Source organism: Callospermophilus lateralis, chromosome 16 (assembly GCF_048772815.1).
Source record: "Callospermophilus lateralis isolate mCalLat2 chromosome 16, mCalLat2.hap1, whole genome shotgun sequence".
NCBI lineage: Eukaryota > Metazoa > Chordata > Mammalia > Rodentia > Sciuridae > Callospermophilus > Callospermophilus lateralis.
This window is the reverse complement of record NC_135320.1, coordinates 23,008,896-23,024,199: the sequence shown is the minus strand read 5'-3', so window position 1 is coordinate 23,024,199 and position 15,304 is coordinate 23,008,896. Positions and strand designations below refer to the sequence as shown.

Here is a 15,304-nt window from a genome sequence, read left to right as displayed (position 1 = left end):
CAAAGATGGGAGGGTCAATACCAGGGTTGTTTTTTGTTCCCATCAAGTTATGTAACCGCCGGGGACTTGTTTCTTTGCTTTCAGGATTTGTGCAAAACACATTAAAGCTTAACAATAGGCGGGAGTCTCAGGAGCAACCCTGGAGCTGTCTTGGAGTGTGTCCTCTTAGGTTTGGGAACCTCCAATTAGTTCCATCTCAAGTGCTGAGAGTGTGTGTGTGTGTGTGTGTGTGTGTGTGTGTGTGTGTGTTTAGTTAGCTGGCACGACATACTTCCCCAGGGTTGTGTTTCCTTTTTCCTGAGATTTGGCCAAGGGTAAAGGGTCGGAGTCACATGGATAGAAAGCATTTGATGAATGTCCAAGACACCGCTGTGGCTGCAGGAGCCGCCTACACTCGGGCTCAGGCCGCGTGAGGCCGGAGCAGCGGGGCTGGGCGCTCAGAGCCCGAGCGCGAGCTTGCTCTCCCGGGAGTTTCCTGTGCAGAGCCCCGCGCCTGTCGCGCGGGAGTTCCAGTCTGAGTGCCCTCCTCTCCCACCTCCCCATCCTCACCACAGCATGTAAAGTCGTCCATCCCTCCTCGGACTTTGCCGAGGCGGCAACTTTCCTCTCTAGCCGCCGGGAGCAGAGCAGCAGAAGCGCGCGGGGCAGCGCGCAGCACGGCCGGCAAGCCCCGCGTCCCGCCGCCCACCATGAGCGAGGAGAGCCGAGGGGACGGCCGCGCTGAGAGCGCCAAGGACATGGAGAAGCAGCTTCGGCTGCGAGTGTGCGTGCTCAGCGAGCTGCAGAAGACCGAGCGGGACTACGTGGGCACCCTGGAGTTCCTAGTGTCGGTGAGTGCCCCTGCGCTGCGACGCAGGGGAACCGCGGGGCGGCGAGGGGGAGTGGGTGCTGGAGCGTCCGCGGGAAGCGTCCGCGGCATTGTCTCTGTGGGCACTAAGGGACCCGTGGGGGCGTCCGATCCGCGCTGGGACGCGGAGTTCGCGGTCGCGATGATCCGCTGCAGGGATTTGTCACTGGTTAGAGTCCCACTGAGTGACTAGGGCCTTGGAGAGCTGAGAATCTGAAAAGTTAAGCTCTAAAGGAAGGCGTCCTGTGCGGGAAATCCTGGCTGCCTGATCTTCCCTCACTTTTTATTTCCTCCATCGCAGTTTGATCAGTTTGCAGTGTGACCCCCCCCCCCCCCCACCTCTTCCCTCGGTCTCCTAACCCTGGAGATTTTGTTATAAAGCCTTGGTGATTAAAATCTAATCCGCTGCATTCAGGTACATGTAGTTTTAAAAAATTCTTCGAATCTACTGGAGCTGGAGTTACTCAGATAACCTGGCAGTGAAGTCCCCTTAGTTATAATCTTTGCAACATCTTGGCAGGGCGGGTACAGAAGGAGCAGCGGGGGTTGGCGGGGGGTGGGGTGGGGGGGTTACCATTCTATCGCAGCTGTTGGATATTAAAGCCACATGTGCGCTTCCCGGTCCTTGGTCCTACAATCTCCTTCCTCCTGGTTTAAATCTATCCTCTGCTCTGTTGCTATGCACAAGAGCCCATGAGAGTGGTGTAATAAAATTCCCGTCTAACAACTTCAGGATTTCGTAGAACTGGGCACGAACTTGGTTTGCAGGTTTCAATTTGACTCACTGGAAGTGTGCTTTGAAAATATTTCATTCATTTTAGGGCAGGAGGGGCAAAATTTAGTGAAAGTAACTTCTGAGACATCACTCAAACAGTACATTTTTCCTGTTCACTGCTGACAAGACAAAGAATTGGAAGATTGGCTCCTGTCCACCCAGATGCCAGCGACAACATCATTTAAAGAAGCTTTGCAATCTCAACTCAAATCCTCTAAACTTCCACTTCTTTCACTCTGTTCCATACCCCTCCTGTCTGAAGGGAAATATTTCAAGTGCCAAACTTCCTGCCCAGTTGTATGAAATCTGTAAAGTTTCTGCTTACAGTCCCCATAGAGGAAATTCACTTCTTGGCTGAGTCAAGAAGGAAAGAAGGATGTCTCAAATGATGTAAAATGCACAGGTTGGCTACTGCTTGATTTCTCAAAATCAGTATAGTTCAGTCCTATTATTTGCAATGGTTCAGGTATTTGAGAATATCCTGGCAATTGGTGATACATAGGATGATTTTACACTTCTTTCCCATAGTGACTGTGAAAAGAGTTTTTTAAGGAGATTTAACTTTTAGTAGCTTCAGATTTGGCTTTCATGGTACTTTGTGGGTGACAAAGTCCTTTGACTTTTGAAGAATTTGAGTCATTTCTTAAAGAGGTATTACTTTTTGAAACTAGCTGGAAAAAGTACCCTGCAGAATGCTAAGCTGGAGAAATACACTACTAACATAATCTACCTTAAAGAATGATTTATTGATCTTTATCAGTTTTTCCTCTCATCTGAACATCTGATTATTACAATTGAAAACTTATTATTTTTATATAGACAACAAGGTAAAATAGTATGAGAAGTCTAAAATAAATTGTATTTTCCTTTTTACATGTAGGAGATTATATTATGATTTCACTGTTTTTAATCTTCTTTAGAAATTATGAACTCTTCCACTTCACCCAGTATTTGTGCTTATGTATGTTTACATACACAAATGCACTTATTGACCTGAATGTCACCTAAAACAAAGGGTTACTCTGTCTTATTTTTGGTCATGTCTGGTTATTCAAAGCCAAAAATCTATTTTAAATTATTATATTCAGTTTTCTCTTTTAGGAGTTATTACAGCAACTTTAATCCCCTTATGAATTTACTTGGTCACTGTAGTTGATGTAATCAATCTAGTTTTCATATCAGACTACACTGTCATGTACCAAGAGCTTAAAAATATTCACACTCTTTGGCTTGATAATTTATCTTCTAGAAGCCTATTCTAAGGGAATGAGCAGAAACAGAGACAATTGAAATTATTTTAAAAAAATCAACCATAGTATTAAACAAATTGAGCAGCAAATATGTTGCAATGAATTGATAGTGTGATCCTAAGTCAAATCTAAATATTTGATTAATCATTGGTTTAGATTTCTGTGATTGCCTTAAGTCATACTGATGTGAATAAAGTGTGACTTTATTAGGAAGAGGAAGAAGAGATGGAAAACACATTTTTAGTTCTAACAACAAATTTTTACTATGGGTCCACGAATGAGCAACACAAATGGCATTATTTCCTTTGATTAAAAGATCATAGTGGGCTGGGGACATAGATCAGTTGGTAGAGTGCTTTCCTCACATGCACAAAGTCCTGGGGTCAATCCCCAGCACCCCACAAAAAAAAAAAAAATCTTAAAAAAAATTTTAAAAAAGATCATAGAACCACCTGGCTGGTGGTGCACATCTGGGTTCTGCAGGCTAAGACAGAAGGATTGCGAGTTCAAAGCCAGCCTCAGCAACAGTAAGAGGCTAAGCAACTCAGTGAGGCCCTGTCTCTAAATAAAATATAAAATAGGGCTGGGTATGTAGCTCAGTGGTCAAGTGCCCCTGAGTTCAATCTCTGGTACCCCCTCCACCAGCTCCCTCCCCACAAAAAGAAAAACAGATTATAGAACCAGAGGGGAAAATTTGTTACTAAGATTTTAAATACCTTTGAGTCCTGTTTCCTCAATTCTACCTTTTTTGGCCTTTTTAAAAAGGGCTTTTGGAGCCAGGGATATAGCTCATTGGTAGAGTGCTTGCCTTGCATCCACAAGGCCCTGGGTTCAATGCCCAGCACCACAAAAATAAATAAATAAATAAATAAATAAATAAATAAAGTGCTTTTTTCTCTTACCTCATCCCCCAGGGGACCTATGCTCAGCACTCTTATCTCTGTACCATAGTATCATTCCATATGCATCTTTTTTTCTAGTTGCTGCCTAGGCACCCAGGCACACACTTATTGTTTGACCAAAGCTCTGTGCTTTAAGGTGGCTGTCATTCAGAATGACTTGCCCTTCCCATGATGTGCCATGTTTTCTCAGGCCTCAGCCTTTGTTCTTCTTTATATACCTGGTGATTCCTACTGGGCTTTTAAGGCTCAGTTTTCTCCTTCTGTCCCAGCATTGTTCCCTGCTTTGTATCTACTTCTCTACCCCATATTACTATTCCCTATTTTATACCCACAGGACTCCATATGTACTTCTTCTGGAAGCCAAAGTAGTTGATGCACTTATTTGTTTCCCTTTGTCTCATTCTACTACACACTCTTTGAGGACCAGGATATATATTTTGCTTGCCTGTGCTTCCCCAGAATTATGTGCAGTGCTTGTAACACTGTAGCTGATCAATAAGTGCTTATTGAGTGATGGAATGAATCAATGAATTGACGCATCCTCCATCCTCCTAACCCTGTTTTTTAAGGATAGTTCCTCAATCATCCTGAACATTCAAATTCCCCTTGTCCCCATTTGGTCTTAAATTTCTTAAGCTTTGCTCATGCACATTTGAATTTGTGCCACAAAAAGTTTCAAATGAGACCTATACCTGCCTTTAAACCAGAAACATGGTTTAAATGAGGCATTGAGATATTAAAGACTTTGTAATGCACTATTGTTTCATCTCAGGTGTTTTGAATTTTCACTTGAGATCATGGGTAGGTTACATTATCTGGATGAGTTGTTTTGAGATTATCGATAAAATGCTAGAGAGTGACTCAGTTTACTGTTATATTTACTTAATTTACTTTTATATCTTGTTCTGTTTGGGAAATGAATTTTTGTGTTGCATTAGAAATACTATAAAACAGTTCTTCTAGAGAAAGGATTTTATAGGCCTAATATCCAGTATTTATTGTCTGGAGTGTGGACAATAGTAGGTTGTGGCCTGCTTCCTGTTTGCAGTCCAGCGACACAGCATGCCAAGATCACAGACCCATTTGAGTGGACGGAGAAAGGGCAGACTCAGGGCTCTTCATGGGTGTGCATCCTGTGCAGTGGTACAGGGCTTTGAGCTCGGGGTTTAACGCTCAGCTACCGCCATCTTGAAATCCTTACTGATTTTATCTTTTATTTTGCAAGTGAGATCAGCTGGGACAGTGCGGCACCAGCAGAGCAGATTCATGAAAGAAAAAAAGCTTTGTCTTTCCATATCTTTACTAGTATTTCTCCCCCTGCTTTTTGAACAAGGGGTCCTCCAATTTTTATTTTTCAGTGGAAAATTGTGTAGACAAGTTTCATCATGGGCCACTGGCATTGAAGCAGGATAACCATTTAATATTTTGTCTCCTTTACACTTCTGAGAGAGAAAGGGAGGGTTGTCACTAATTATACTGGAAACAGATTCAAACAGGGATTGTTTGTGGCGTACCAGAAGGCGTGGTTATTCACATTATAGGCATATAATGAGTCTTGTTGTAAATATAACATTATGACCTTTGTCGTCTGTCTAGGTGTTGACCTCAGATTTTTCTAGAATTTGAGTTCTGCCTCCAGTTTATTGTGTAACATAAGACATTCCTAAACCTCTCAGGCCTCTTTTTCTTCATCTGTAAAAAGGAGAAATAGCATTTCTCCAGGTTGCAGTGGCACATGCTGTGTCCTCAGCCCAGAGTCTGGCTCCTAAGAGGGCCCTTAAGCAGTTCCTGTTATTTCCTCTGATACTACAGTTAGAAAGAGTCAGGTTTGAATGGTCAATAGGTATAATTTTCTCTGTATATTTTCCTCTGTGCTTTTCTATGTTTCCAAGTCTCTTCTTGTATTTCTCTTCTGTCAATGTAGTCCTTTTCATGGTACTCTTTTTAATGTGCTAATTGACTTTAAGACAGTGAAAAAAACTCTATATTCTGTGTAATGATCACCAAAGTTAATTTGGTGCCTTATGGTTTACACTAAGAATTCGCATATTTGCTATCTGATTTGGCTTAGCACATAGTGTCTCAGCTCTTTCTTTTTTTATTTTTTGGTACTAGATATTGAACCTAGGGCGCTTTACCGCTAAACTACATCTCCAGACCCTTTTTGATTTTTATTTTGAGACAGGGTCTCACTAAGTTGCTCGGGTCCTCCCTAAGTTATTGGGGCTGGTTTGGAACTTACATTCCTCCTGTCTCAGCCTCCTGAGTCAACTGGGATTACAAATGTCTTAGCTCTTTCACATGGTGCTCCCTGGAGCTCCAGGGCTCTTTCAGGGGGCCAGGGGGAGCTGAATTTTATGACTGTGGATTCCCTACTTTGGCTTCTTCCAGGCACAATACACCTGCTTTAGATTTGTGCTTTTGCAAAAGCAGTTAATAAAACCACTTATCTCAATGGTAAATTCCCAGTGAACAGTTCCCATTGAACAGGGATTGTGAGTTTACTTCCTATGTGGGCTTTTCTTGGCTTGAACATGGTGCTCTGTAAATAACAGGTGCTCATGAAAACAAACAAACAGGCAAACAAAGCAAAAGCAAACAAAGCTGAGTTTGAGTTTGAATGAATCTGAAAACAACCTCTTTCAGTCATGACCTGAGTCTTCCAGGCAAATATGAATTGATTCAACACATTGTGCCTAAGGTCTGAATTGTCTTTCTCTCCCCAGGATTCATTTGTTGAAGTCCTAACTGCCAGTACTTAAGAATGGAACTGAATTTGTAGATAGAGCTTTTAAAGGGGTGATTAAGTTAAAATGAGGCTCTTCCAGTGAACCCTAATCCAGTGTGACTAGATTCTTCAAAGAAGAGATTTGGAGACACAGAGAAACGCCAGAGGCTCACAGAAGCAAGCCCATGGGAGGACACACACACACACACACACACACACACACACAGGGCGGCCATTTGCAAGACAAGGAAGGAGACCTTAGCAGAAACCAAATCTGTTGACACCCTGATCTTGAGAACATCTAGCCTTCAGAAATGTGAGGAAATAAGTTTCCATTTAGGTCCTCAGTTTGTGGTATTTTCTTATAGCAGCCTAGGAGACAATTACAGCTTATTGTTAGGTACTGGGGATGCCAAGAGGAGTTAGGCTTGGTTTTATCCATAGTAAGTGCATGATTTGCTGGAGGAAAAAAGAAAAGTGAACAGATAACCATGATGCTGAGTGGCTAGTGCAATATTAGAGTCATAAGCAAAGGGACATGGGAGCAATATAGGAGTCTCCAAGACTAGGAGTGAGGGAGAGGTGAACATGAGCTGACCCAGCAAGGGTGAGGAGGAATGTGCTAAATTGGAAGGAGAATTGCCTGTCCCCCAGCAGCATGTGCAGTTTGACATTGTTATGGCAGAGCTTGGCACCCTGGGCTGCTGAAACAGTCTTCATGACTAGACATAAAAAGTCCTGTGTTTGGGGGTATTGGTAGGAGACCAAGTAAGTTCAGTCCAGCTTGAGAAAAGTTCCATTCTTGAGAATTTTGACTTCTCCTCTAAGTAATGGGGAATCAACTGTGAGGGGACACTGGCTCTTTCAATAATAAGCAGGTCTGAGACCGCCACAGTTGGCACTGAACAGGGGGGTCTCCCCTGGGAAGAATTTGCCAGGCTAAGATTTCCTGAATCTGTGTGGCTGAGTTTCTCCTTAGATCCCTCTCCTGGCTTACTGCTTCCCCACCTCCCTGGCCTCTTCACACAGGCTTCTCTAGCAGTCCACACAGCATACAGAGAAGCCTTCTCCTTGTCCTTCCTAACTTGGGACAGGCTATAACCTTCAAAAGTTGTTCCTGTTTACTAAGGGTGAGCACAAGCCAGGAATCCTAGAAACTGCACGGAACATAAACATAGCCTAGCTTGTGCAGGACCAAGGAGGTCCTGCTCTCAGGGTCCGCAGACCTGCCCTCTTTCCCCACCAAGTTCCAAGATTGCTCTCATTGGATCACCCTGCCTCAGCGTTACTGGCTGACTTGCCTGGGTTCTTTGTTTCCTAGTCATTAGTCTGAATATGTGTACAAGAAGGATGACATCAGGAAGCTGCTTGCAGAATGAACTGACTTTTCTTTTGTAGCGAATGAACCATGAACTAAATGGGGTTCTTTCTTAATTCTGATTTTTGGAGTATTAATCATAGGGCAAGAGCCCATTCCCTGCTCAGAGGGATGTGTGTTTAGTCTTGATTTCATCTACATAATTATATTTTAGTATAATATGATGCCATTGATATAAGAATAGTCTCTATTGAGATTAGATTTGTTTCCTAAAAAAAATTCTGTCCACAGGGTTGAGGAACAAAGACTGGAATCTAGTTACTCATGAGGAGTTTCTGCCACTGTATTGGTTCAGGTAAGAAATGTGGAACGTCAGCTGGGTGTGGTGGTGCAGGCCTGTAATCCCAGTGGCTTGGGAGTCTGAGGCAGTCTGCAAGTTCAAAGCCAGCCTCAACCAAAGTGAGACGCTAAGGAACTCAGTGAGACCCTGTCTCTAAATAAAATACAAAAAATAGGACTGGGGATTTGGTTCAGTTGTTGAATGTCCCTGAATTCATCCTGGGACAACCTCGCTCTCCCACCACCACCAAAAAAAGAAATGCAGAATGTCTGATCTAAGGTAGAAGAAATCGAGAAGACAAAAAGCCAATACAAAAATTAATATCACCACAAAATCAAACCATAGAAACCAAACACCCAAGAGCTACCAGGCTTTTCTGGGGTAGAACCTTTAGTATTTTGTGTTCACCAAGAAGAGGAGGTTTAAGTAGAATGTAGGATGTCCCTAGTCTCCATGTTTGAATAATAGGTGGTGAGTGCCATTTATTGAGAAGGGGAATGCAAGGGACCGAATAGCGTTGGGAAGAGGAAATCATGCTTGGTTTTGGACATGGTGATCTGAGCTGCCAATTCTGCTATGATTTTTGAAGATAGGAATGTGAAACTTAGGAAAGAATTTGGGGCAGAAGTTAGAGATCTGGAAATTAATCACATATGTCGAAGCCATCGGCACATGGGGAACCAACCTACCGAAGTAGGAGAGTCAGTATGTCAAGATGAGAGGAAGTATAGAGGTCGCTAATGACTTTGAGCTGTCAAAGGATGAAATAAAGAACCAGGAGAGAATGGTATTATGCAAGCTAAGGACAGGTTTAGTCTCCAGAAGAACTTCCGAAATTCTGGAGAATCAGGTGGTGTGAAGACTAAAGAGATGCAGGATTGGGCAGTCAGGAATGGCCTTGGGGTTTTCACTTCTGTAGTGTGAACAGAAGCTAGAATGCAGGAAGGAGTCGATCCATGATGGAAGCTGGAGAGAATGATGGAGTTTGGTGGTAAATACAAGGAGAGAAATGGTTAGGAGCGTAAGGGGATGATTTTGTCCAAGATGTTTAAGGAACATTAGGATAGCAAGGGGAAGGGGCCTAAGTCAGCTACAAGGGAAGGTGGCACATGGCAAGTGAATGGCATCTTCAGGAAAGTCATGGCAAAGTCCTCTCTGACACTGGTAGGTGGGTAGGCATTTGGCAGAATTTACCAAGCCATCCTGCTATGGAACATACTCACAAAAAGCTTCATTGCAGATAGTAAGAATGAGCAAGCTGTCTCTTGTGTGTTTTTAAAGTTGTGCTGCTTCTTCAGTCTACACCTTGTGAACACTCATGCAGGACTCTGCTTCCACCCTGCACAATGAGGTGAAGTGCATGGCCCAGATGATGGGTTAGGGAGTCCTATGTCCAAATCCTCACCCTGAAACTTAAGAATTGTGTCTCTGGGCAAACTTAACATAGTCTTTTTATGCCTAGGCTGCATATTTGAAAAACACACACAGTAATATCTCACAGGGCTGGCCTGAAATACAAACCAGCTTCTGTTGGTTAAGTCTTGATAGGTAGTGAACACTTCCTCCTTTTCTCCTCTCTCCAGACACTAAGTTTATCTCCTCTCCTTTGTTTCTTTAACCTCAGAATGGACCTGGCACTTGTTCAGATCTGCTTAATATTCGCCTACCCTAACCTTAACCCTAACCCTAACCCTAGCTCAATGGGTTTAATAGGGAGGGTTTAATAGGGAAAGGTCCTGGGATGGTCAGAGGGGCTTTTTGGAGTGCAGGGGAGGGCTTGGTCTTAGAGTCAGGGAGGCATGCTGCCAAGGGCCACTTTGGGGAAGAAGGAGGTTAAGGGAGAGGGAAGTTTTAGGTTTCTACCTGATGGTCTGTACTTCCCTATGAAGTCGAACTCACTTTGGTGTCCTGTTTTGTTTTTGTTGTGTTGTGTGTTCTTGCCGAGAGTAAGGTGCCCTGAAGAGAACAATGCAGAGATTTGGGGCATTGCACATTCAAGAATAGAAAAGGGAACTGAACTTGGACACCTGAGATTGGATATATGACACTCTGTTCAATTATTCTTTTAAATGTGACTTAAATGCAGCATATAAATTTAGGAGTCAAAATACAGAACGGAGCACTCCTGGTGTAGTAAATGTATTATGACTAGGTTCAGATCTTGGAAATAATGACAGTTATTTTTTGAGCCACAGTGCCAATTTTAAGGAGCTGCCGTTTTGCATTTTATGCACACATCCATCACTGTACACACTTGAAGAAGCATGGATTTGACAACATTTTGATGTGATTAAATTTTTAAGTCTTCTTTTTCTCTGTACCTGATGTTAATACCAAATAAAATTGTGTTTCGAGCATATTAGTTTGAACTAAAATAGTTTTTGTTTGCATGAATTCTTAACAAATCTTACTTGTAATTTAATTGTCAAAATAGATGGATTTTTATTATTTTGATTAAAATATTGATTAAATTTATTTAAATTTTAACCTATTAGAATTGGATTATTAACTGTATTAAGATCAAGACCTTCTTTGATTTATGCATTACAGTTTCTTTGAACAATCAAAAGTTCCAGGAAAAACATCCCTGAGGAGATGTTTTTTTATTGCTTAAAAGTGTGGTTGGGTCACTTTTCCCATGGTACTGAGCATAATCATTTGACTCCTGATATATTTAATAAAAATATTTCTTCTAAGTTTTTCCTAATTTTCATATTGCTTTTGATTTCACTATTGCTTTTGATTCAAGAACTCAATGACTATAATTAAAGGAAAATTGAAAATTTAAATTGAGGTTATGAATTCGAAAAAATTTTAGGTAGTATAAATGATTTTAGACATCGATTCCTTGAATAAATTTGTTGTCTTCTAGCCTTACCATATAGCTAAACACAGAGTACAAAAAAGGACCTATTTTGATGGAGAATATCTAAGCCAAGGACATTGAGTTCTCTCATTAATGCGAAATACATATTTTCCATTAAAAGGCAAGCCCGTCATTTGAAAAGGTTAAATTGTATAATACTTAAGAAATGACTCCAGCTGGTTAAATTTAGAATACTGATATAAAAGTCTTCATTGGGTGTATAGCAAAAATATCGAAATTTGGAATTGGGATGGGTAAACATTTTTATTCATTTTAAAACTCTTTCCCTCAGACAGTCAGATAGGGTTGATAGCTGTTTGACTTTGCGTTGCCACTTTTGCTGTTTCAATTATCTATTTAAGTTGTCTTCTTGCCAGTAGGAGAGGCTTTGTAGATGGTGACACATTTTTTGAGATTATGCAAGAAATGTTGATGTTTCCTTTAATGCCTTGCTTGGCCTTGTTTCATGCGCCTTTGAATTCCAGCCTGTTCTTATTCACGACTGTGACCCCAAAGAAAGAGATCTTAAGATTCCAGAAATGACAACTCCCATGTCAAAGCTTTGTTTTTTATCAGTAGCGTGAGGGTAAGATCTTTGGAAAGGCATTATTACACTCTATTAATTCACCTAAATGTTAATCTCTCACCCACACATTCCATGTCATACTTGACTTTGTGTAACTTTAATATATCTTTATATTTTATGTAGAAATGTATTTATATGTTTTATATTTTTTACACAGTTTATTTTGAATATCTAGTTTATATTTAACTTTATCTCAGTTTTTCTTGTACCTCAAGTTTTTGGCCAAGACTTAAATACCCATTGTTCTTTTCTTTTATAATGGTAAAAAAATTTAGCTCTATATATAATTGTACAATTTAAGACTTTTTTTGTCTCCCCCACCCCCCATGGTTCTGGGGATTGAATCCAGATCCTCACACATGCAAGGCAAGTGTTCTACTATTGGCTACACCCCGTACTCAGCATGGGTCCTTTCTAAAGTGTGCTCTTTTACTGAAGGAGTGTGCACTCTTTCTCACTTCCCCTTTCTCTCTTCTCCCTGTCTGGTATCAAGATGTAATGTCAGGCGATGGGGCAGCCACTTTGGACCATGAAATGGAATTTACAGGTTGAGAGTGGAATAGTAAGAAAATAGGAGACCATTTCTTAATAAAGCAGTCTCATCTGTGTTCTGTCAAAAATGGACCTATAAGATAAATCAGTCCTTATTTAGCTGCATCCTAAATGCATCACATTTTGATTCAAGAGCTCATTGGCTTATGCAAATCATTAACAAATTGGCCAGCTTTTATATATTTTCTCTCTTTGTCTTGTCAAATTGAATATGCTTAATATTTGTAGTTTTTCTCTAAAATCTTCTCTACCTTAGTCATGAGTTCCTTGGATTCTGCTTAAACTATACTTTGTGTGTGTGTGTGTGTGTGTGTGTGTGTGTTGCTACAGATATGTTTTAGTTTTTTTCTTCAGGAAAAAAAATTTGTTTAGCCTGTACTTACATATTCTTTCTCCTGAAAGCCAGAATTTTTGTGTTTATTGTCTAAATTTATAGGGATATTTGTTCAGCTGCTTTAACTGACGCCAAATAAAAATAGTTTAAACAATAGAGGAGAATTGTTTGTGAATAGGAAAGCTGTATGTGCTCAACATGGCCTTTTTTTTTTTTTTTTTTTTTTTGCATCCTATTTGGAGCTCCGGTTATTTTTTATTTATTTATTTATTTTTGATACTGTTGCCTAGCGGTGTTCCAGGGGAGTAAGAAACTCAGCCACATCAGATCATTCCATCTTATTGCTTCACATCCCCAGTTAAATCAGAGCCGCGGGGGTGAGAGCCAGCCACTATCAGTATTCACATAGTTTCTCCAGGTGGTTCCAATGTGCAGAAAAGGTGGCAACCAGAACTGTAGTGTTATCCTAGTCTGTGTGGTTGAGGCTGGCTTGCTAGTACCCTTTTCACATTCCGGCCCTGGTGGGGATGGAAGGTGGGAGACAAAGTGGAGGGCAAGCACTCGCTTGAAGGGTGTGACCCAGAAATTACACACATCACTGTGACTGTCATCCCTGTGACCAGTTCTTTGTAACATGGCCAGACTAGCTCTAAGGGAGACTGGGAAATATGCTGACTAGTTGGAGTGACATGTGGCCAGCTGGAACCTGCAGGATTTCTGCAGTAAATAAAGACGTGGAAAATAAATATTGAAGGGCAAAGGGTAGTCTCTGCCACTCTTTGAACCCAGTAATTCTTGAGTCTCATATCCTCGAAATTTTATATATTAATTCTTTGCTTCTTTTCCGTAAGAGCTGATTATATTCAAATTTTAAAGATTATTTTCTTCCTAGATTCTTGCCCACATAGAAATACATCTAATATTTATCTATCTTTTTTTCATTATGTTTTTAAGAGTCACCCCCCCAACTTTTTTTTCCCCCATTGGTTTATACCATAGGAAGACTGGGGGATTTGGAGATTTTCTTTTATTTTAAAATTTTCTGACATTTCCAGGATAATCTAGTAATATCAGCGCTGCCTATTCCAATACTGCAACCCCATTCCTTTGTATCCTTGTAACACTCACCTGAGGACACCCCAAGGGAGAGTGGGGATTCCTAGTAGATCCTTTGTGCGGCTATTCCAGGACATTCTGCTGCTGATTCACTGGCTCGTGCATTTCTGGATTGTGGGAATGGTGTGATTAATCAGGACTAGGAAAATCAAGGGCAGTGTTGGAATCGGGCACAGAACTTGTTGACTCCGGAAGTGCACAGAAGCTAGAAGTCAGGAAGGAACAGTAGTTCATTTCAGGCAAACGTCAAGAGCAAGAGAGCGGCAGAAGCTCATGGTCAGTCCAAAACGGGTCAGAGCCAGGCGAGCACTTGGGAGCCAGTGTTACCCAGAAGCTGGGATCGGTTTCCCTCGTGGAAATCAGAAAACACTAAGAACCTTTAAAAATTATGCCACCTTCATTTTCCTGTTGGTGTTATCTGTTAATAAACCTTATTATGGTTACTAGTTTCATTTAATTCTGTTTGGATAATTGTACTACATAACAGGTTTGAATCCATGGTTTTATATTTAAGTATAGCTAAGATGTTTATCCTATATATGAGTAGACCATAAGATATTTGAGCATATATATGTGTATATATATACATACACATACATACATGTACCTACACACATATACATAGAAATTTTACATATGCATAAAATTAGTCTGTATATACCTATACTCTCCAAAATGTGTGTGCTGTTCTGCACAGATTCCTTTTCTAGAAAGCAATGTCATTTAAACACAAATGAAACAAATTCTTCATTGTTAAAATGTCATTATTTTTCAGAGTGCTTTCTTTATCAAGTCACCTCCTCCTTTTCTTTTTGTGGTGCTGGGATGGAACCCGGGGGCCTCATGCATGCCAGGCCAGTGTTCCCAGCCCTGGGCCTTCTTTTTTTTTTGTGATAGGATAAGTGGTGTTCTGATAGTCTCCAGAACAGTTTGATAAATCAGTCTTATTATACAGACGGGAATATTTTCCCCAGTTTCTAGTCTGGAGAAGTTGCACAACCATATAATCTTAGGGTCCCAAAGGGGGATCATATTATAAATAAGTGGGCAGAGCTTTCAGTTAAAATATAAGAAATTGATGTTGCTTTGATGATTCTAAGACTTAGGGTATCTTACCCACTTCATTCTTGAGTTATTAATTTTTTTAGCACACTGATTTTTAACATATTGGGCATGTATTTTTTGGAGGTATGAATGAAACATATGCCACCTCTTTCTGTGATTCCATTAAGGAGAATATTTTATAGTGTTTTGCTAATGGGGTTTCAGCCCCAACAATTCACCATCAGTGGGAACCTTGCACACTGTGTGGTCACACAGGATTGGCTTGACAGGCTTCCTCTGACGGGAGGTATCCTTTAGCTTTAAGCAAGGGGACGGCAGCCTCGAACAAGTGGGTTGGGGTGGAGGCTGGCGATGCTGAATGTGCAGCAGAATCTGAAGGCTGATTTGTGGCCATCGCCAGCTTCTCCCAGACAGGAGTGAAAGCTAAGGGAGGAAGTGGCTTCAAACATTTTTTTTTTTTGGCCTTTCCCTGGGAGGAAAGATAAGGAGTACCTTGCAAACCCTCCTGCTGTCTTCCTGTGGAATTGCCTACTGATGGCCTGATGGAAGTGCCTCCCCTGAGACTGTGGACAGCTGGATGCAGCCCCTGTGGGGCCCATAAATTGTCACTGGGAGCCGCTGCCAG

At 41.3% G+C, this 15,304-nt stretch overlaps 1 protein-coding gene and 1 long non-coding RNA gene across 2 annotated transcripts in view; one reads left to right on the top strand and one right to left on the bottom strand.

Annotated features, from left to right (window-relative positions):
• The first annotated feature begins 384 nt into the window (after positions 1 to 384).
• Positions 385 to 15,304, top strand: part of Prex2 (phosphatidylinositol-3,4,5-trisphosphate dependent Rac exchange factor 2) — a 272,774-nt gene continuing 257,854 nt past the window's right edge. Inside the window, exon 1 of the mRNA XM_076836448.1 lies at positions 385 to 830. Coding sequence (XP_076692563.1) covers positions 690 to 830 — 141 coding nt within the window. The 5' untranslated portion in view covers positions 385 to 689. The remainder of the gene's footprint in view (positions 831 to 15,304) is intronic.
• LOC143381774 (uncharacterized) lies at positions 11,272 to 13,742 on the bottom strand. Its single transcript, XR_013088891.1, has 2 exons — positions 13,627 to 13,742; positions 11,272 to 11,528 (listed from the first exon to the last, which is right to left on the bottom strand). It is a non-coding gene; the product is annotated as an uncharacterized LOC143381774 (long non-coding RNA).